Genomic DNA, 23,256 nt, shown 5'->3' with positions numbered 1-23,256 from the left:
TAATTAAGGGTCTGAATACAATGATTGGAAAAACAAGATGAATAAAAAAGAGCACACCCATGACCAAAAAACAACCCAAACAATTGTATTTTATTAGTTTATTTATTAAAATACCCCACAATTATTGACTCAGAATCTGGTGATACCTTTTACTCGAAAGTCGTACTTACGTCCAGTTGACCAATGAGGCAATTCTTGAGAATGAAAAGGTACCTATCTATTTTACCTGTACCTACCTACTATGTGAGAAGAGGCCTTTGGTTAGCAGTGGCCACTTATACGCTGTGTGACGTATTCTACCCAAGTATATTATATTGGTATTAGACTGCCTCGTTGGTCGGGTGGTCGCAAGTGCGACTGCCGGACAAGGGGTCTCGGGTTTGATTTCTCAGTAGCACGGAGTCTGGAAATGTGTCCAGTATATGGCAATAGGCTCACCCCCTATTACATGGGACTTATAACACAAATGGTGAAACGTGGGTGTACATTGTATAGCGGTATTACGCGACGTAATGTGCACCTCTGCCTACCCCTTAGGGGATAAAAGGTGGGACGTTATTTATTTTAATTTTTTATATTATATTGCTGCCTCTCCCCCTTCTTTTAGTATAACTCGTGACAATACAACGGTAAACAATAATCTTAGTAACGACATCAATTAGCAGCCGACGGGTGAGCTCTAATGAGCGCCTGCGCATATCGACACGAAGTTTCCTAGCTTTCTCTAACAACACTAGTGTGAAACCATTTCTACAGTCCTGTTAGTAGTTACTTTATAATTATTTAGTTCATTACAAAAGTGGATGCAAAACCTGGTCCTACCTTCTAATAACATCATTGGATAGGTCATTTTGAGCTGAATAAAAGTTACTATGGCGCCAAGTTCCAAATCTTAGTCCGTTCAGACTTATCCTTTATTAAACATGGTAGTTTTATCAGTAGCCAAGGAGTGCTATTTTTACGTCATAATTGCATTTGTGCTTTATACAAGAGGGCACAGAAAAACGTTAGCTTGCGTTACAAGGGGGAGAAGGGGCGTCAAAAATATTTTAGAATTGGATTACGTAATACTTAAACGCCCCCTTAAGATAACTGATATATTGTAGAAATACCTACCTATAATTGCTACTACTTTATAGTAAACGAAATTTCTTATCTACAAAAAAAAAAAACAAGTTCAATGTCACTGCTCTAAAAAAGCTATTTAAGCTAAAATTACTTCAATAACAAAACACAAAAAAAAAAACATTCTAAAACCATTTCAAAATAAACCATTAAGAGTTAGATAGTTGTTATAAAACGTAGTGAATCACTGCGTGCGCGCAGGTCGTCGACATTACACTTCGTGTCGTTCCGCTAAACCGCAGATCTGATCTTTGTTAATAACAAATCTTGATTTCTATCTCATTTATATGTTTTCTTTGTCTGTCTTTAAGGTATTTAGATCGAAGTCGGAGTTAGACAAAGTATGACTTAAGAATTTTAGTTTCAATAGGTATGTCCCGCTCTTAAAGTAAGTTATAGTCGCTAATGAGTTATGTAAAATGATCTAATTTTAATAGATAAAGGACACGAACTTGTATATTTGTAAACAGTAAAATCCACGAAATAATAGAAAATCCTAATGTGGTGCAAAGTTTAAAAAAAGTAAGTAGGTATATATTTTTGTATCTCGCGAAGAAAAATTTGTGAGAGAAAAAAATCAACAAATTCACGGAAAAAGTCGATAATTAAACATTCGTTCGAAGCTAGGAGCTGGTCGCTTGTGGTAAATAATCATAGTTATTTTTTACTCTAAAAGAGACCATGACCTATCAATTGGTTTCGGGTTTACAGATTGACGTGTAAAAGTTTTTCTTAATCGCACACTGCAGTCACCTGCAGCTCCCAAGAATCTTCCGTATATGCACATGCAAATAAAACAAGATATAAATAACAGAGTTCCCGTCAGAGCCCGGGTAGCCATTAGAAGGATGGCTGGTGCGGTTTTTGCCTCATTACCTGCTGCCAAGGTCAAAATTCCCCATTAAGCATAATTTGCAACTTTTTACTTTGTTTTGTGATCCTTCTAAACATAAATTACTGAACCTGTTTTGTTATTAGAGCGTGTTTTAAGCTACTTTGGTTTGCAATTTTATTATAACTTTCGTGAGACATACTAAATTAATTGCTAAATTAAGTGCTCTTTTCTTTTATTTGCCGAATGAAACCATCATATCGTGAAGTGATACTGTCTCTCCTAAATAGATAAACTGTTGTCAACGGGTCGTTGCTGTATTAATGCTACTCATAAATATAAGCCTCTAGCATGCCTTGAAACTAGTCGAGTTCCTCGTCCAACATTTAAGTACCTACGTGAGTAAGTTGGTAACATTATAATTTGCTTTTGTTTGGTTTACGAAATTTTATTTTATTATAATGTTATTACTATGCTCTTACGTTATTTTTTGCGTACTATTATTAGTAAACACAAGCAACCATTGAGCTAAATGTTCAAATTATAAAGACAGTTCATTTCACGTTTGTTTGTCTATTTGTTACGCTTTCCCACCGATATGAAGTACATAAATAAACTATTAGGCTTATTTTAGTATCTATAGCGATAGATTGAATTGGAGCTAAATAGTGTAGGCGAGTTTTTGGGCAATTGTTGTGACTACAGTCCAGCTTAGGAGAAAAAAGTATTGTATACAGGATACAGATGCACTTACACATATGCCATGTCACGTTTACTTTTCCCTTATACATATAACTAAGACCCACAACAGGAAAAAAAAACAAAACAAAAACCATTTCATTTAACGTTGCCGGACGAAAACATAAGCCTGTATGAGTCATATCTACTCATAAAATGTATTACAAATAGGCATAATAATAATATAGCGTATATTCTATTACATAAGGTTCATAAAGAAATACTCATAAAATATATTACAAATAGACATTTATACTCTATATTCTATGACATAGGGTTCATAATTCATTTATGCGCAGTCCGGTCACATTGCGCCGCATCACGTATTTTATGTCTCGCTATGCGCCAACTTCTGTCTGCTGCTCTTGGCAAAGCCTAACTGCGCCAAAAGACATAAAATTTAACTTAGAACTACATTTTCATATTACATATTGTATAGCTATTAATATAACATACATACATACATAACTTCACGCCTGTCTCCCATGGGGGTGGGTATAAACAATGGACCAAAATTGCTATGTCAAAGTCAAAGTCAAAGCATTTATTTCAATTGATCCTAAATTAGGCACCTTTGAAACATCAAATTGAATTGTCCGTCAGTGATGCTAGGTGCTCAAAGCGCAGCTTCGAATGGAGAAGAACGAGCAAAAATCCCACTATGAATCTTATATACCTCTTTCGCTTCATAAACAGTCGTTAGTAATATAACATAGCTTAAAATTATGGCTGCTCTTACAATATGAATTAGGGAAAATGCAGTTTATTGCATTGCAGATACTTAATGCTTTAACTTTATGAGCCTGATGCGACATTAGCATCAACTGAAAGACGTCTCATCATCAGACTGTGACAATCTACTATTGGAAACCCATGTTCCAATAGACCCATGCTCCAATTTGGAATATGGGTCTCCTCTATATAAGAGGTTTGTCTTAATCTCCGCGCTTAGGGTACTTTTCATCAGAGATGTGCTATGCTACGTTGCTGTGGATGCGTTTGGCTTCCACCAATCATATTTTATAAGGTAAGATGCGTGTTATGGATGGCTTCCCTACTATCGATACATAGCATACTCGAGCTGCGCATCTTATTCGCACAGCTACATATCAGTATCCCTTAGTATCAGTGGAAACGGTCACATAAAATCACAGCACCTTCGTAGCATAGCTACATAGCACATCTCTGGTGAAAAACCACCCATGGACGGGTTGGAAATCGTAGTTTAGGAGGTTCAGGTTTATCAGAGAGAGCTGTTGCCCTGCTGGTTTTGGTTAAAGTTAAAATATAGGATTGTCATTTTCGCAATAATATGGTTCACGAATCACAAAGTTATAGAAAAGCTTGGTATATAAACAGATGTAATCGTATCGGCTCCGGGCCGGGAGAGCGAACCGGTCCGGTCGCCTGTCCGTGCCGCGGTACCGGCCTGTTTTTGTTTACGGCCCAATCATTTATTGTACCTATACACAACACGGCACGACTTAAATAACTATCTTATTTTAGTACAAGAGGCGGTGAACGGTTTTAAAAAGTCATGTTTTAAAAATATTGGAAGGTTCTTTTTATTATTTATCTAATTAATAATGCAGTTGGTAGAATAGTGCTACTAGAAGTTTTATTTACATACAAATAAGTAAATATTTTTATACAGTAAGGTACGAACAAAAAATTAATGTGTATAACAATACTGTGCTTACTAAGCTTAATAATCATCTTCATTGACTGCAACTTGACTGCACGGTTGGCGCGGTGGCTGGGCTACTGGCTGCCGTGCAACGTGTCGCGGATTCAATTCCCGCACGGAACAACTCTTTGTGTGATCCACAGATTGTTGTTCCGGGTCTGGGCGTGATGTGTATGTGAACTTGTATGTTTGTAAACGCACCCACGACACATGAGAAAATCCTAATGTGGGGCAACGTTTTATTTAAAAAAATAAAAATAAATATCATCCTCATTAATTATTTTAAACTATTTTTAAACAGAAGTGCCCAATCAATTTCTAATGGCAATTATATTAAATAAAGCAAATAAATAACTGATTCACTAGAAACCAATAAATTACAACCCGATCTTACTACTATGCAAATGCCTAATTAAAGAGATGACAATATCAATCAGCATGCTATCTCTCGGACTAAGAGTAAGGAGCGCTGCGATCCCCCCTCGGCGCTCAGTTATTGACCCGCCGAGCTCGGCGGCTGTAGACGTTGCCTGCGCGCGCACCCTACCACTCTCCCAGACCCAGCTAGCTTAGTCTAGCCTAGCCTAGCACGATGCCAGCACCGTGCGACTCTTGCAAAGGTAAGTAGAAAAAAAATAATACTAAAATTCCTTTTACAAATATTTGTATTTGAATTTCTTTTTTTCAAACCACGTGTGTTCTCTTTGTGACGTTTGTAGTATTTTTGTTTTGTTTTGCCGGCTGTTCCTTTAAGTAGGTACTGTCTTGTTTCGCCAATCAAATGACGCAGTTGCAATTACGTAGTACGACGGTACCTTTCTAGTTGTTTCGTAATTGGTTTAAAATTTTGTTTTGTTGTTTGTAGATTTGTTTTTGTTTGATGAAAGGCCTTCGAGAAGGGATTTTGAGGGATTTTTCGGTGGAATATTTTTTTCGTAATTGATTTTTATGATGACGCAAGTCATTGTTGTTGTTGTTGACATATCAGAAAGTTAAAACAAACAAATATTTTATACGTCGTATAGGCTCTTTTTTATTATGATCGTTGTGTGCAAACTTTAGAAGGGTGAGTTAATTGCGTGCCTAACCCGACTGTAAAGAGTGCTGATAAGTTTTATATTGGAGGTGCATAAGAGTTACTTATTATTGTCCACATTTGTGCCGACAACAATTAATATAAAAATGATAGGTACATGTACTGTGAAAATTTTGTCGTTAACAGTTTTCTTTCGATAGTCGAAGTATGCAATTTATGAAGATTGTTTTTGACCAATTTTAAGAGAAGAAGGTGAATAAATTATATTGGATATTTATTTATTTTGCAAACAAGCTACAAAATCATCCTTTTGATGTTCACTAATCTCATTTTTTTCGGATTTTCGAAAATTTCTCATTAATAGCTCGGAGTCTGGAATTGTGCTCTGCAAATAGACTCCCTTTTTACATGGGACTTGTGAACACTAATGGTGAAAAGGAGATGTACATAGTATAGCGACATTACGTGCCGAAATGTTCACTGTCTCTTCGGGGATAAAATGCGTGACGTTGCATTACATTTCTAAAACTCATGACTTGATCTGGGAATAAAAATAACGACATGTAACTTCAAACTCAAACTAAAAATCTTTATTTGCATGTTAAGGTATTGCACAGGTCTTAATTTAAATATTTTGAACAGCTTAACGGCCTTTTTCAAGCGTTGCAAAATTGAGGGCTATCACTAACCTACAAGGAGGAGGCGGGGCGCGTGAGGGAACAAACCTCCTCACGCCCCAGCCGTCGCGAGAGACACTCTGGGCGTCGGGGATCGCGTGACGATCTCCGGCCACCGTAAGTGCGGGTCTGCGGACGGTGAGCAAGGGTAGCTCATCGCCCGAACAGAACCAGACCCGTGCGTGCGGCGCGTCGCGTTCCGCGCGCGCCTCAAAGAGCCATCAGACCACCACAGATGGGGCCCAGTAGGGCTGATGCCTGATCCGGAGCTGCGGACTACCTAGCGGGTTTACCGGGGCTCCGGCTCGAAAAGCAGGAGAAGGAACGGGGTGGTTTTTAGTCAGTAAGAGTCTGACACTCCCTCTCGCCTCGCCCAAGGCGGGAGAAGTCATTGGATGATTTTCCCCCCTCAAAAAAAAAAAAAAAAATCACTAACCTACCGTAAATTACATTTACTTAACCTTGGACTTAGTATAAAGTTATTATAACTAGGACTAGGACTTACTATAACTAAATAAGACTAGTATAAATAGGACTTAGTAAAACTTAACAAATGTGCAAAATGTATGGGTGATCTTTCCAACAGAACTATCGTGTGGCTAGTTATTTTCTCAGTCCGAAAATGAATAGAATAGTAAATTATATCAATTCTCACGGTCGAGGTATTTATCTAGAGTTGAATGTGCTTATAGCAGCGTACATAGGCAGGGACTTGCTTTGTTCCAAGCTGCCTATCTCTGTATCAGAATAAATTTGTGTTACTTAACCAAAATAGACTACCGAGTATAGTCTTGCAGTAGCCGACCGCTTCTAGGTACTTATATTTAGCCAGATATCGTTCTGTGTGTACCTGTAGGCTAACTATTGTTTCGGAGGTATGTTACTTAATAGTCTTCTCATGTATTGTAATTCTCGTGTCACAGTTTTCGTTGCCATACTCCTCCGTAACGGCTTGACCGATTTTGATGAAATTTTTTGTGCTTATCCGGTATCTATGAGAATCGGCCAACATCTATTTTTCATCCCCCTAAATGTTAGGGGTAGTACAACCCAAATTTTTTTAATTTTCCGCAGACGAAGTCGCGGGCAGAAGCTAGTTATATTATAAGATTTTGATTTTAAGGTCCAGAATAAATGAAACAAATGTTCACTTTAATGTGGTTTAATTAAGATTGATTTAAACGGCGGGCGCAGCAACCTCTATTCCCTATACCTAGTGCGCACATATGCAATCCTATACTTAAGTATTATCTAACGCACACATGTTCATGCTGCCCTTACAAACCTTTTAGCTTGTAAACCTTTTAGCTTTGTGCAAGTTTACAAAGGAAAGGACTTAAAGATTTAGTTGGAATTAATTAAGGAAAACATTGGGATTTTCGGAAGTTAAACAAGGTCGACTCAATTATACTAGATTGCAAAAAAATGCTGTTTTATTGGGAATTTAAGTCTTAATAGACTCAGACAAATTGCTTTTCCACCAGAGATGTGCTATGCTACGTTGGTGTGGATGCGTTTGGATTTCACCAATCATATTCATAGGTACACATAGCTTAGCACTGGTAGAAACGGGTTCAACCAAGATATATTTTTTATATGGAAAGATGCGTGCTATAAATGGCTTCCCTACTATCAATACATCGCATACTCGAGCTGCGCACCTTCCTCGCACAGCTACATAGCTTAGTATCAGTGGAAACGGTCACATAGTTTCACAGCTTAGCTATTGCAACTTCGTAACATAGCTACATAGCACATCTCTGGTGGAAAAGCACTCTTACAAAGAAACTTCTTTATTTTATTAGAATGTTAATCATAATGATGACTGCTATCGATGATGATTTTATGATGATGATTTTTGATGATGATGATTTTTGATGATGATGATTTTTGAGGATGATGATTTTTGAGTATGATGATGATGATGACGTTACAGATACGTGCGGAGGCGGGGCGGCCGCGTGCGGTGCCAACTGCACCTGCGGCCCCAACTGCGCGTGCGGCGATGGCAAGCCCTCTGGTCAGTATTACCTACACTCCAATTACACACAAATATAATTGAGTTTTAATTAACTTTGTAGCTGTTTTCAAACAGTTAACCATAGAAATCTACACTTTGGAACGAGCAAATAGCTTCACTAGAGGACTGACCGACAGACAGACGTTATTAATATTATTATATTTGCGTTGACGTTCAAAAGTGCCTTCCTGGTCTATTTGAAATAAATAATTTTGACTTTGACTTTGAGTTCAGTACCCTTGGTTGGTTTATTCGAGCCGGCCAATGAGAGCGCCGAACGCGTTTCGATTACTTTAAACGTAAAACACACTCGTACTAAGGGTACATACAGTATCTAGTTTAATTGTTGAGTAACTCTTTAACTGGAACTTAAAATAAGAATATAATATGGATTTAGGTACTACAGGACTGCCTCGTTGGTCGAGTGGTCGCAAGTGCGACTGCAGACAAGGGATCTCGGGTTCGAATCCCGGGTCGGGCAAAGAATTACTGGGCATATTTCGGTTTTTCGAAAATTTCTCAGTAGTAGCATGAAGTCTGGAAATGTGTCCGGTATATGGCAATAGGCTCACCCCCTATTACATGGGACTTATAACACAAATGGTGAAAAGTGGGTGTACATTGTATAGCAGTATTACGTGCCGTAATGTGCACCTCACCTTAACCCTTAGGGGATAAAAGGCGTGACGTATTTTTTTTTAAACAACTGTTTGTGGAACACACGAAGCGTTGCTCGGTGCAGGAATCGAACACACAACACGTTGGGTGGCAGCTACTGCCCAAACCGTGCAGTCTTTGATGGTACCTATTTTAACGTTTTATATTTCTCTTCACAGGTGGCAAGCCATGCTGTCAGGGAGGCGGCAAGAAGTAATTAAAACTCTTCAAATTCTAAACTACAATTTTCCCAAATGTGCTCTATTTTAAAAATTATATAATCTCTATTGTATCGTAGACTAAATAGCCGTGTAACTCATATTAAAAATTATTATGTAGTATTCTTTAATATTTAAAAATTTAACGAGGTAATGTTGTGTCGTCATGAAATGAAATTAGTATATAAGGGATTATTAGTTACAATGATATTCTAGCTTACATAGGTTAGTTTATATTTATCTCTGCTTATATAAGTAAGTGTAGTTAATAATAATTGTCACATTCAGTGTTTAGCTTCTGATAAAGGATTGTTCCTTAGTACTTATAATACTCATTAGTTTAGTTCAAGTGGGCACGCACACACACGTCTGAATATGTGTAGTGAATATAGTAAATAAGTAAGGAAATTATGTGTTTTATTTTAGACTAGCTTCTGCCATCTACTTCACCCGAGTTCCTAGGTGTTATTCTAGACCATAATGAACCCCTGTTCCAAATTTCACACCGATTCCTTCAGTCGTTTTGACGTGAAGGAGTAACAAACAATATACAAAAACTAACGACCCACCCCAGCTTTGCAGGGGTGCAATGGAGGTATATTATGCATGTATTATACATATAAACCTTCCTCTTGAATCACTCTATCTAATTTAAAGATTTAGATACAAAGGGACATAGGGACAGAGAAAGTGACTTTGTTTTATACTATGTAGTGATTTACCATTTATATCTGCCGTCGGTCGAGCTGTCGCAAGTGCGACTGCTGCAGAGCTGCGGACTACCTAGCTGGTTGCCAGGCTTCAGCTCAAAGAGCAGGAGTAGGAAAAGGGTGGATTATAGTCAGTAAGAGTCTGACACTCCCTCTCGCCTCACCCAAGGCGGTGAAGTAATTGGGTGGTTTCCCTTATATAAAGTGCAAATGCCAAGTAAAACGTGCACTGGCACCAGTGCAAAACTCATTACTACTGCTGCCCAACCCAATAAAAATCCTGATGTTATGAGCGGTTTATGACACAACTATGTGGGAGTATATAACACAAGTGTAGGAGAGCCATACTTCGACCCGAATGTGCCGGTCGACCGGAGTGATACCACGGCCACAAAAAACCGAGGCGTGTGTTGCGTGGTGTGAGTGAAGTTACCGGAGGTCCAATTACCTCCCTTCCCAATCCCTGATTCCCCAACAACCCTTAAATTCCTAACCCCCAAAATGCCGGCAACGCACTTGTAACGCCTCTGGAGTTTCAGGTATCCATGGGCGGCGGCAATTGCATACCATCAGGTGATCCGTCTTCTCGTTTACCGGCTTATATCATAAAAAAACGGAGGATATTACTAGTCCTAGCCAATTGATTTACTCTTTTTTCTTAATAAAATTCCAAAACGGGAATAAGAAAATAAAACACAGAAGTCATTAAAACATATTTTTATTTCATACGACAATATGTATATGAATACAATAATTATATCATGGAAGCAATTAATGGGACTTGTTGTTTCAAGATTATTATAGTTCACACTTACTTCTAGTTACATCCCAACTTTAGGAATTTCACTTAAACACTAAAATTGCATACACGAGCAATATAAAACGTAGACAATAATAAGTAGATAGTTACATAATGACGCAAAAAAATAATCATTACAAAATAAAAACTTAAAAGAAAAAAATAAATCTAAAAAAATGAGTTCTCAACATTCGAAATTCAGTCTCACATCAGCAGCCATATTCCTTGTTACCCAACTACGTCAAAAAGGAGGGTAATGCCATACGGAAAGTGATTGTTGATGTCTCTACAAAATAACCATTCGCTCTCGTAGAAAAATGTAGTTAAAAACTTGTTTATATAATATAATACATGCAAAACTATTGCGGTAAGCAAATTAATATCTTTATAAAAAGCGTAACAAACAACTTCGAAGTTTTGTACAAACAGCTCTCGTACTCGCTACTTTGTAAACTTGTATAATTAAATCTTTTATATATCTACCATCATATCTTTATAACTACGTTACACAAAATAGTTATATGTACCTTCCTAGGTACTCAACATATACTTAAAATAAAATCGGTATATAATAAACACTTGGATATATTTCTTGAACTCTCATCAACCGAATAAATAGACCGCGTTATACACTTAATATTTCATCTCCATACACAATCTTGATTCATACAACAACATTGAAAAATATATTTCTTAATTACAATAACAGACTATAACAAATGCACTTTGTTTTCAATTCCACAGTTATACATCAATAAAAAAAACGTACCATTTTATTAGTAACAAAATATTATCAACATGGCAACCCTGAATCTACTCGTAACGTCAAATCAAATGTTACACTCACTCTAAGTTACAAACTAGAATATATTGCGGGTGAATCTCAGTGGCTCTGTAGCAACAAGTCTCATAACTATCAGGCCATATAATTAGGCCTATGCTAATCAAACATCTATTAAAATTGTCCCAATATCATTATTAAAAATCGTAGGCTTACGAATTTTATAGAGCCACGAACATTCTACCGCATACAATAACATAGTTGATCACAAGTAAAACAATCACTGAGAAATCACGAGCCGACTTCTAACACACACTACCAGAAAATTGCCAAATGGCATAATATATAGCATTCTCCCGAGGTGAATTACATCCACCCTAGCTTCCTTACATACACAGAACACATCTTTTTTTAACTGGCAACACACAAATAGACATGACACCTGCCTTTGACAGGCCGCCATGTTGCTTTTTGCCAGCTTAATTTGACAGCCACGGAAGGCTTGAAAACACTCTGTAGTTACCAAATCCTGCCTACAGCTGCATCTTGGTCACGGAGTAATATAAAATTAAATATACTGGCTAATCAAAGCACTCCAACAAGTTAATAAATTTTCGACATTATTACAAAATTGTAAAGTTGAAAATCTATAAAATTAGACAGATTGGAGTACATTGAATTACAATCATGAAAATAACAAGCATAACAAATCATTTTCTATTACACCGTGTAGCTGAAATCATACTATTTTACTTGGCATGTTTGGCATCTGGCACTTTAGAGTAGTTGGCACCCTGGCACGGGTGGCAGACAGCTGTGGCAGGTGGCAGTCGCCTACGGAAGCAGTTCTTCCTCACTGTCCTCGTCCGAGTCATAGACTGGTGCGCCATTCCTCATTTGTATGACTGACTTCTTCCTATGACGCTGCTCCTTCTGATCTTTGTTCAGATCTCTGTAAAAAAAGAAATCGGTATTCAATAAGATAGTCTTTGAGTAGCCAAGCATAGATTTAGCAATATTTATTGGTTTTAAATAAATTTTCTTTAAATAAAAAAAACTTGTTATGAGTAATAAATACAAATGTGTTATTTAGACCCAGGCCAAATTTAAGTAATAACTTTAACTTTCTCAAATTAGTCAAAATGTCCTATCCAAAATAAGACCTTAAAATAATAGCATATTTTAGGTCACCTTTCCCAAAATCTAGGCCTTTCATTCCAAAGCTTTGATAATAAAACTAACCTGCCATTAAAAAGAGGACGTAACGCACTCTTGAGGCTGGTGAAGAGGTACGGGTACATCCTCTCCTGAGAGGCGAGGAGGTCCCGAGCACTCTCCAGAGGCTCTGAGAGTGAGGCTGCAAGGATCTTGTCCTGTATCTCCTCACTTGTTGCTTGCGCCAGTTGCTTGTTTGATGAACTGCAGGCTTCGGTTAGTGTCTCATCCAGAATGTTGTCTTTACTGAAAGGGGGAAAGAGGAGTTATAGATGTTTGTTCATTTATTTATTTATTGGAAACTCTACAGTTTACTTTCTTAAGTACATAGTATGGTATGTAAAGGAACATGAGGTTATAAAGCCAATTACAGAGTTTTACAGCATGCATTATATATTTTACTAGCGGACCCGACAGACGTTGTCCTGTCTACACGTTAATTTGAAAATTTTATTCTTTTTTTAATAAGCTAAAACATTCTGGACCTTTTTTATGAAAATTATTATTCAAATGTTATGACAATATCTAACGTCATTAATATTTGACACTGCGATGGTAGCGCCGTATGTCGGATCCGATGTAAAACATTCCAAAATCAACAACTACTAATAAATTAAAAATTAATTAAAAACACTTTGTCCAGCGGACAAAAGTGTGAATCTAAACCATTCTCAGATCCTCTTGAACACACACAAAAAGTTTCATCAAAATCCGTCTAGTCGTTTAAGAGGAGTTCAGTGACATACACACGTACAGAAGAATTATATATATAAAAGATTGGTATTAATATATGATTGCTGTGCGAGCTGTGAAGGATGGGGATCCTTGGGTTTTAGGAAAAATGCGGAAGGATCGCATATATCGTAATTCTTACAACAAAAGAAAGTGTTTCTGAAACCGGTTTATATACATAGTTCACAAATAATGATCATAGCTGCGAAATACTAAAAGAGATTTTCCACGAGCTGATAATTGCGAACCTCCTCATATTTTGTATTTTTACTAATTAATGTTAGCTTACCCATTATCTCCATTGTCGTCACTATGAGCGGGGCTGTTGGGCGGTGAGTCCGGGGAGTGGGGGGAGTGGGGAGCGAGGCGGAAGTCCGGCAGTGAGCGCGCGCAGGAGAACGCGGCCAGCGCGCGCCCGCGCACGTAGATAAACGGCCGGATTATTCGGATGTCGTGGTCACTGGAATAAAATATATTTATGTTATACTTGGTAGACATATTTTTTAGAAGACCACATTGCTAGTTGATTTGGTCCTAACTTATTATATTGAATTTACTTCTGAACATTGAGAAACCAGCTATGAACATACGCATATTACATGATTTATTAATAAGACTTACCGCAGAGTATAATGTGGCTTCAAAGTCCTCAATGTTCCAGCATGCAGAGCGGCTGCTACGAAGGCCGTAGCAGCGCGGTCGAGGTGCTGCGCGAGCGCTGCTACGCCGTAGCCGTGCGCCAGCGCCGTAGCAATGGCGCGCTTACGAGTGCTACGACACGACCAACGGGTCGCCTCCGCTGCTAGGCTCCAAGGGTTGTTGCAAATTACATCTGAAAATTAAAGAGAATTGATATAGTGATCTTCGGTAGTTAGACGTGGAAGATTGAAGATTTTTTTAAGTTTAAAGGGTGGGGAATCATCCAATGATTTTTTCATATCCAGGGATAGAGTTAAGTTTTTAGTAAAGGGTGATGAGTAAAATAACTAAGAACTAGATCTTCCAGTATGTTTTTTAAAGGTCAAAATCATCCAATGACTTCCCGCCGAGAGGCAAGAGGTCAGAAAACTCCCTCTCTAAACTAATGAGGTCCTAGGTTTTTACCTAGGACCTCATTAGTTTAGAGAGGATAGGACCTCGTTAATCGTAGGTTATATGTAAAGGACTCAGTTCTAATAGTCCTATCCATTAATACTTCTATTCTACTGGCACTACTTACTTTCTGGTTCATCCTCTTCAAACTTGTCTTCGTAGATGAACTTGACTCCAAGAGTCCTGCAGTACGCCATCAGGTGCAAAGGATCCACTTGCGACTTCGCTTCGTGAACGAATAGAGCTCCTGTAAATAGATGGAAACCACATTAAATATTTGACTTACTACGAAACCAGGTGATCATTTTAATCACTTTGTATGTTTGGATTAGTTAATTTTTAACATTTAAGTAACGATTCATACATTCGCCTGAAATTATCTTCGTAAGTAGTTTTCAAATGATATTCTCTAAGGGTAATTTTTTGATGACGGCGAAACCTTTAAAAGTCGCCTAGCTTTTCCGGGACAAAAGACAAAAGAAAAAAAGAGAAGAAAGATAAAAGAGTATGGGATTTTTACTTCACTAAAATTACCCCGGTCGCCCTCAACACCTTAAGGGTCACCCAGTTGTCTTAGTAGACCTACTCCGGAGCCCCCGCGGTGCAACGCCTGTTACGACTCTAAGGGACCTATATTCTACCCTAGCTCACAGACGGATTATTCTATTTTGACATTTCTAAAGTATGTACTTGAAATAAATACTAAAGCACTTTGATTAATACGAGCTAGTGCGTGCTAGTATTTAGGTGTTACTTGCAAGAATATATGAACAATATCTTACCAATACTGAAGTGTATGCCCTTGGCCCTGCAGTAGAGCTGGTAGTGGTGCATAGTGTGTAGGAGCGCTATGGAACTGCTACCTCCTGACAGACACACCAGCACCTTGTCTCCGGGCCTGATCATGTTGTACTCGTGGATGGCCTGCAAGAAAACGTTGAATAATTATACTTTTGTTATATATTCGAAAAGAGTTTTAGTCTGTACTCTGTCTTGAATTTTATTTCGTTACGACAGAATTAAAGCTCTTTTACCATTAGACACTTATTTTGTCACTCACTGGTTCTAGAGAGAGAAGAGACCTGATGCGATTTTGTCAAAGAAATATTTATAAAAATCTAGTGTGTGTCAGATTTGGTAAACATAGTTTTTCTTAGCCTTAGGATGAATTTTACGTTTTACGTTTAAAGTTTCTGGGCTCTGATTGGTTGGTTTATTCGAACCGACCTATCAGAGCGCCGAACGCGCTCTTGTTTCTATTATTTTAAACGTGAAGCAAACTTGTACTAAATGTTTCTGGACAAAAATACTTAGTACAATGTAACAGTCAGACTCTCTACAGTAATTCCTACCTCAACAGTGGGTTTCCAAACGGCTCTGGGAGGGCAGTGCCAGTTGCTGTCGTCGTCTAAGGTGAGGTCTGTGAGGGACGCGTCGCTGCAGGCACTGCTGTCCTCGTGTTCCTCCCTTTCCTCCTCCCAGTGAGGCTTGAATGTACGGCACTCTGACTCACTGGAGAATAGAAAGGTATTTCTTGGTTAAAATCTAGTCTAGGATAGCAAATAAAATTAATGACGAGAATTTACGATGGTTGAAAGGCTAATTGATCTAAGCGACATTTTTTTGCGATATTAATTTATATACATATATTCGGAATAACTGTTATTTTTCTCTCCATCGAATAATTTAGATCCTAATATATTCCTTAGATCAATTAGCCTCTCAACCGTGGATGTCATATTCTGGTTACAAGTTAACTTTTTGGAAGCACGACGATTATTTTAAACGATAACTTCTTGCAAAATAACAAAATGACATGACAATATAAGAAAAAAAAACGTGTCAAATATTTTTTCAATATCTAAGTAATGGACTACTTAGATTTTTAATTTTCATATCCCGTTATCATCCCTATTAATTAAAGTAATGTTTTTGTTTAAAACTAACCTCCTATCATAAAACCGTTCATCATGGGTCCTCTGGTCAGTACCGTATCCACTGGATCGAGAGCTTCTATCAGAACAGCTCGAGGATGCGTTGGAGGAGCGGCTGCAGCGCTTTGAGTCCACTGCCGTCGTGGCTCTAGAACAAGTCAGGAGACTGAGGGTTAGAGAGGACTGAGATGTTTTTTTAAACTTTGTCTTTCTTATCTTTGAAATGAAACGTTGCCCCACACTAGGATTTTGTCCAGTGTTGTGGGTACGTTCACAATCATACAAGTTTACATACACAATACACATGGCACCCAGACCCGAAACAACACTTTGTGGATCACACAAAGAGTTGCTCCGAGTTGGAATCGTGCCTGCTACCCGTTGCGCGGCAGCCAGTTGCCCAGCCACCGCAGCAACCGTGCAGTCCTTTCCTTATTTGTAGTAGACAAATTGGTAACTTATAAACACGGTAAGTATAACACAAAACTTCTTCATATGTGTCTGCTTGTCAATACTTTTACGGGTTAATGGACAAAGACTCATGAAGAAGTTTATGTACTTTGTAACTTCTACCAGCGGCTCCTCCCACATATCCAGGCTAAAAATAAATACTAGACTATAATCTATGATGCAACGTCACGATTTTATCCCCGAAGGGGTAGGCAGTGGTGCACGTTACGGCTCGTAATGCCGCTACACAATATACACGCACTTTTCACCATTTGTGTGATAAGTCCCAAGTATTAGGGGGTGAACCTATTGCAGACTCTGTGCTACTACTGAGAAAATTTAGAAAAACGTAAAAAAGAAACCAGTGAAACTTTGACTATAATCTATCTCAGTGCCAATTTGCTATGTTTAGATCTGCTCAGTAGTTTTTGGATGAAAAAAAGAACATCTAAACATTTTATTGTATTTTGTCAATTAACAAAATTGCATTCTTTAATGAGACACTTCTTAAACTATTCTATTCATACCATATTACGTTTGCATAAACTAAACAAAACATAGAGACTAGTCATGTACCTACTTGACATGTTAAACAGTATTTAACTAAGAGACTAGAATATTCCACTCCATTGTCGTCAAGTGCATTGACCCAGTTACAATGTTGCAAATTGGTGATAGATATAAAATGGCGCCTAACGATTTGAACTTGAGATCAATCAGATGTGATGACAACGAGACTGCGTTATTAGAAAGGGCAAACTAAATGATTGATTGGAGCAGTTTTATGTTTTAATTTTTTTAGTTTTTATGATGTATGATAAAAAATATATTGGGCTAGCTTCTGCCAACAGCTTCGCCTGCGTTCCCGTGGGATAACAAGTATCTTATGTGTTATTCCAGACTATAATCTACCCCTGTTCTAAATTTCATCCTGATCCCTTCAGCCGTTTTGACGTGATTGAGTAACAAACATACACACCTTTTGCCTTTATAATATTAGTACCATTATTTTGATGGAATAACAAATTCAGGTATGTAAACTAAAAGACCTCCTCCATCTTTCATTACTGACACATTACTTCTATAAAAAACATTTCATAGATTAGTTACTTTAGAAGAAACAACGATTATTTCTTACTATTTCTATTACCGTCACTATTTATGTATCATAAACACGTTTTAAAAGAAAATTCTTGATAAAACATCTTAAAATATAGAGAATAATGCTATTAAAAGTAACAACTGGACGTTAAAATGGATAGCTGTAGAGAAACTTGAGATGCTTGGATGGATACGCTTTGATTTATTGCCAAAATTCTCCCCGTGGTATCTCCATTTTGATTTTAATTTAAACTTCATTAAATTCTTGCCAAGTCGCCGTGGTGGGTAGCAAATAGTTTAACGACCTTACTCTAGTTTGGATTGACGAGCTGGCAATGGAACTTTATGAGGATCGTCTTTTTAAAGGGTATTTAACGTCAAACTTTATTTTTTGATGGAAATGATAAATAAGTATACGGTTTTTTTAAGGGGGCAAATCATCTAATGGCTTCTCCGCCTTGGGTACGCGTGAGGAAATGTCAGACTTTTACTGACTAAAAACCACCCCGTTTGTACTGCTGCTCTTCGAGCCGGTGCCCTGTTAACCTGTTAGGTAGTCCGCAGCTCCGGGTGTATTTATGTTTCTTTGTAAGTACAAATACGTATTATTGGTATAACGGTATTAGACCTAGTAATGTATTTTAGCAAGGCCTATTGGTAAAGAAAGACATTTTATAACAAGATCATCTAAATTTTAGGTAAAAGGCACTGTAGGTACTAGCTGTGTTTAATAAAGCTCAATGACTAATTTTAAGTGTCTATTGATAATGGATATTGGCCATACGGACCTGGACGGTTCCTTTATCGCATTTCAGTTTAATATGATTTTAAAGTGTAATTAGTTTCTAGATATGAATGTTCTTACCTATTCTGTCTTTCAGGATCTTCAGCGAACACGACTCTGCTGGAGTCTGTGGCGTCGTACCTCTTGGTCTGGCGGACGTGGTCACCAGAGCACACCGGTACGCCCTCTATAATGTCTGGCACTTCACTCTTCTCGTGTTTCTGGCATATCCGTAGTCTGCCCTGGAACTTTCTCGTCTTGGTTGTCGAATCTGTAAATGGTTTTTAAAATGCTTTTAATTTATTGTTGATTTCAGTGTAATGTTTTATGTGTAACGTCACGTTTTTGTATCCCCGAAGGGGTATGTAGAGGTGCACATTATGGCACGCTATATAATGTACACTCACTTTTCATCATTTGTGTTGTAAGTCCCATCTAATAGGAGGTTTGACTATTGTCTGTATTATGAATACTGTGCTATTAACATTAATATTAAGATAGTATCTCGTTTGATAAGATCTATCGCATGATAATCTAATCAATCAACTATCGTCCACCAGAAATTATGCATATTTTCGTCAATCAGTGTTTATTGACATTGAACCGTTCAGGGTCGTCGACTCGAACCACAAGACGTGAACAATTTATTGACACCACTTAGCAGGCGCACCGAATTCATCCGGGTTCCATTATTGTCTAAAAAATTAGTCATAAATAACGTCTACTTACCGAATTCTAGAAATGAGTCGGTTTCTGTGAACGTCATGTTAATTCCACTGTCTTGTGAACTGACTGAGGGGTTTTGGCACCAGTTTTTCTTGATACAACAATGTCTGCATGTGACGTCAGTACAACTTGCTTCGTCATCCGATAGTTTTTGTGAACTCAGCGATTTAGGGAGGATCGGCGAGTTCTGTGTCGTTACCACTTGAATGATCGTGTCTGGTGTCGATGTCTCACTCGAATTGAACGATATGCTGTTAGGCCCTGACGCTTCGTGTGACGGTGTACATTGTGCAGACTTTGGAGAACTTGTACTTGGAGACCGCTTGCAGAAACGACCTTCATCTTCATCATACTGAGGCAATACCGGACTAGTGGGACATTTCCTCAAACTGGCTGGCGCCTTTTTTAGGTCCAGTCCTAACTCAGGGCCAGAACCAATTCTTTGTCGACCAGTCTGTGGCGGAGAACTCTTTCGAGAACAAGACCCTGTATAGTCCGGGGATATCATCTCATCAACCTGATTGACCATTTCACGAATTTCGTGTTTCACTTCCGAAGCCATTTCTCGTGACATACCCATGAGATACTCAGCTACATCTATGACTGATACTGAATTCTTATCGCTCTGACTAGATATTGAGTTCATACTAAGATTCGACTGTTCGAGCGAATCAGAATTCTCTAAAATGTCATCTACTTTGGAGATGACTTCGCGAATTTCTGACTTTATTTCTGTTGCTATTTCTCTGGTCATTTCTTTGACATAAGCCTGGATATCTTCTGAGGTCTGTGAGTTTAGTGAAGTGGTCGGCGACGTTCGTCCTACTTGGCTGCAGTCAGATACTGATGTGCTGCTCTGTGTGCTGTAGAACGCCTTGCCAGGTGAGATCATGGGGTCGTCCAAGGACTGGAGGTCTGTTTGACTTCCGCAGTTACAGAAGTTAGATTTTTCTATGACATTGTTGGGGCTGGTTTCTTTCAAGCCCAGGTTTAATTTTGTTTGTGCGCTGAGTGCTGCTGGTGGACTGTCTGACCCTAAGCTGTAGCATCTTGACCTGACTAGCTGGGGTTGTCTGTTCTGTGGTATCATGCGGAGTGGTGACACAGATTCTCCAACAGCAAACTGCACTGGAGGTGTTTCACTTTCCTCTTTATGATTTTCCCGTAGACTTGATTCTCTCGAGTAGAACTTTGTTTTCTGTTTCAGTCTAAATATATGGCAGTCGTCTATGGCTGAGAGACTGAAATGTCTTGGCGACGATCCCAATATGGGCGAAGAAGTAATGGAAGACCTCGTCAGATTCAGGCTCTTTCTTGCTCCTGTGTATCCTGACGGGTCAAATGGCACAATATGTTTGACATTACCCGACCGACCGAGAAGAAGGTCGTGGGCTTCTTTAGGTAACATAAACCATCTGAGATAGTCTATGCGTGGGTTGAATGTGACTTCTGGCTCAGCTGTTGAGCACTTCATGGCCAGTTTCCTGGCTCTGTTGAACAGATTTCTAGCGGTTTGCAGAGTCTCTGTATATGTTTGTGGGAAAATACCTGGACCTGAAATAAAAACGATAGCAATTAAATATCGAGTCATTAACGTCACATCACACATGTTTACACATTGAAATGTAAATAGAGTGAATACTAACCAGAAATTCTTCTTTCGTGCGAGGTCATCTTACCGTCATTGAACCTCAGTGAGTGCAATGACTTTCTGTCCCTAAGTACTGCACAGGTGTGGTGTCTCCACTGTCCTGTTTCAGGGTTCACAACGTATTGAGGTAAGATCTTCCAACCTTCTGTGGCCACCATCTTCAAAGCCTCTAATACGAAGGCCAGTTCAGTATCTGACATAAAGAAGGGCAGGGAAACTCTGCAGAATCCAGGTCTCAGGTGTTCATTGTGAATGGGGACTTCGGGTGCCTTTACATCACTGAGTTTGCGCACCCGAGCGACCTCCTTCTGACTGTAAGAAAAATTCCATTGATAAAACCAAACACGCTGGTACTGTATGTGCGTGCAAATTATTTAGCCTTGAGATACAATTAACAGATTTGTAATATAAACGCGCAGTGCCCAAATGTTTGTGCTTCTAAAAATATAGCCGACGCTCAAGAAGCTACATCAATTTGTATGCCAATAGACACATTGTATGTGAACAAAAAACAATTTGGTTAGTGTTAAATATAAATTAACGCTGAATTACAGTCGTGTAGAAATAGATGCTTTAACGAAACATTTGCGTCATATGACATTAAAGTAATAATTTCTAACACCGTAATGAATTCCAGATAGACTAGAGTTAGGCTTGTTCCCACTTGAATTCACTAGTATTATTTATTTTCACATTCGTTCGTTTCAACCAATTGCGCCTTGAACAATTTGTATTGACATCAATATTTGTACTTACGCTTCAACGTCTAGAAGTTTCTCGTATTCCTTTAGAAGTTGGCTGTCGATTCCGAGGACATCGGAGCCGTAGTTCAGGTTGCTGGACAGCCCACCTCTGGCTTGGATTCCAAAGACATCGTTGAGGACTGCACAGATGAAGTTATGGTGGAGGAAGGTACCTCGAGGATGCTTCACCATCAGCGAGAAGATTGGAAGTCTTCTGACTGTTGGAGACACGTTGCCCAGCAATATTAACTCCGGTATGTTCTTTATGTGTGCAAGAACTTGTCTGGAACAAATAAAATGGTAAATTAATCATGTGCTCCTCTGTTTATAATGTCTAAAGAATAAGAAAACATTAGCCTGTCGTGTCAGCAAGAGGAAGAAATAAATAACGAACAGGCATTAATTTTTTCATCGGAAACTATACATTATCATCTTATACCAAATAATCAGTGTATAAATAATTCAGAATCGTCCTAAATACATTAATATTGCAAAGTATCTTTAGAAATCTACACAAAAGGTCGCTTTTTCCCAAACATGCTGAACTGGACCTATTTGGTGCATCCGTGGGACACAATAATGTAAACTTTTTTTTGTTTTTGTATTTTATTTCTTTTTTACTCATTATTTTTATTACTATTTTTTGTTATGTTGTGTGTTTTGCGGCCAAATAAACTTATTTTCTTTCTTTTTTTTATATCTTAAACATTAACTGACTTTTATGGCTGAAATTGGCAATAAGATAACAAGAATGGAAGAAAATGAAATTCCCAAATTGTGTCTTAAAAAACAAATAGTACCTATCTTTTTGTCATTTGGCCATCAGACTAGAAACCAGAATACACTAAACAAATTAGGTATTCAGTAATGATTTCTAGTTACATCTGCATAAGTCAATAAGCACATAAATTACCATGCCAAGGCCTAAAGCCGCAGTAATAAAAAGGTAGAAATCAATAAAACAGCGGTACACTCTGCTCTGGCTATGGTAACATATAATTTATGACAAGTATGGACTCTTTTTTTAGGATATTGCTAAATAACTCTTTATACTTTTTTTTTTGAGGGGGGAAATCCTTTGGGGGGAAAGATTTTAGAGCCTCAGAGTCTTATTGACTAAAAACCACCCCGTTCCTGCTTGGAGCCGGAGCCCCGGTAACCTGTTACGTTGTCTGCAGCTCCGGAACTCTTTATACTTAATGAATAGTTATTTGCAATTACCTGACTAATAAGTTGTAGATAACTACATCTATTTTCTTCGTAGTATTAAGTTAAATGGTTTACTAGAGCAATATCAAGATATTCCTAAAGAAACTGCAGTTGCTTCATCTAAAATATTAACTTTAGCCTGGTCAAGGTACAATACCAACTCCAAGCCATTTGGGAAAAGGCCAGGAGAAAGATTGTACGCTAGCTCACTATCTACTATCACTACAATTTTAAAATCAATTCCCCTACCAGGGCAAAGGCAATGGTTCCGGTCGAACTTATCAAATATTTATGTATGAAGCTACCAGACAAATTGTCGATCAACAACGTGATTAACCT

At 38.2% G+C, this 23,256-nt stretch overlaps 1 protein-coding gene and 1 long non-coding RNA gene across 3 annotated transcripts in view; one reads left to right on the top strand and one right to left on the bottom strand.

The window, feature by feature from the left end:
- The first annotated feature begins 4,835 nt into the window (after positions 1-4,835).
- Positions 4,836-9,398, top strand: LOC118271385 (uncharacterized). The gene is made up of 3 exons (XR_004783304.2): positions 4,836-5,002; positions 8,032-8,115; positions 8,952-9,398. It is a non-coding gene; the product is annotated as an uncharacterized LOC118271385 (long non-coding RNA).
- A 1,004-nt stretch (positions 9,399-10,402) lies between these two features.
- The window catches only part of LOC118271388 (uncharacterized), a 102,882-nt gene continuing 90,028 nt past the window's right edge, over positions 10,403-23,256 (bottom strand). The window contains exons 6-17 of one of the 2 annotated variants that reach the window (XM_035587472.2): positions 21,722-21,991; positions 20,961-21,277; positions 19,318-20,868; positions 18,670-18,859; positions 16,267-16,401; positions 15,672-15,831; positions 15,102-15,243; positions 14,447-14,566; positions 13,849-14,059; positions 13,517-13,687; positions 12,523-12,741; positions 10,403-12,232 (exon numbers count right to left, since the gene is read on the bottom strand). In XM_035587472.2, the coding sequence (XP_035443365.2) occupies positions 12,115-12,232; positions 12,523-12,741; positions 13,517-13,687; positions 13,849-14,059; positions 14,447-14,566; positions 15,102-15,243; positions 15,672-15,831; positions 16,267-16,401; positions 18,670-18,859; positions 19,318-20,868; positions 20,961-21,277; positions 21,722-21,991 (3,604 nt within the window). In that variant the 3' untranslated portion in view covers positions 10,403-12,114. The remainder of the gene's footprint in view (positions 12,233-12,522; positions 12,742-13,516; positions 13,688-13,848; positions 14,060-14,446; positions 14,567-15,101; positions 15,244-15,671; positions 15,832-16,266; positions 16,402-18,669; positions 18,860-19,317; positions 20,869-20,960; positions 21,278-21,721; positions 21,992-23,256) is intronic. The other variant, XM_035587473.2, reaches the window with a different exon arrangement.

This window comes from Spodoptera frugiperda, chromosome 9 (assembly GCF_023101765.2).
Source record: "Spodoptera frugiperda isolate SF20-4 chromosome 9, AGI-APGP_CSIRO_Sfru_2.0, whole genome shotgun sequence".
In the NCBI taxonomy this organism is placed as follows: domain Eukaryota; kingdom Metazoa; phylum Arthropoda; class Insecta; order Lepidoptera; family Noctuidae; genus Spodoptera; species Spodoptera frugiperda.
The sequence above is the reverse complement of the archived record's forward strand: the minus strand, read 5'-3'. Positions and strand labels throughout refer to the sequence as shown.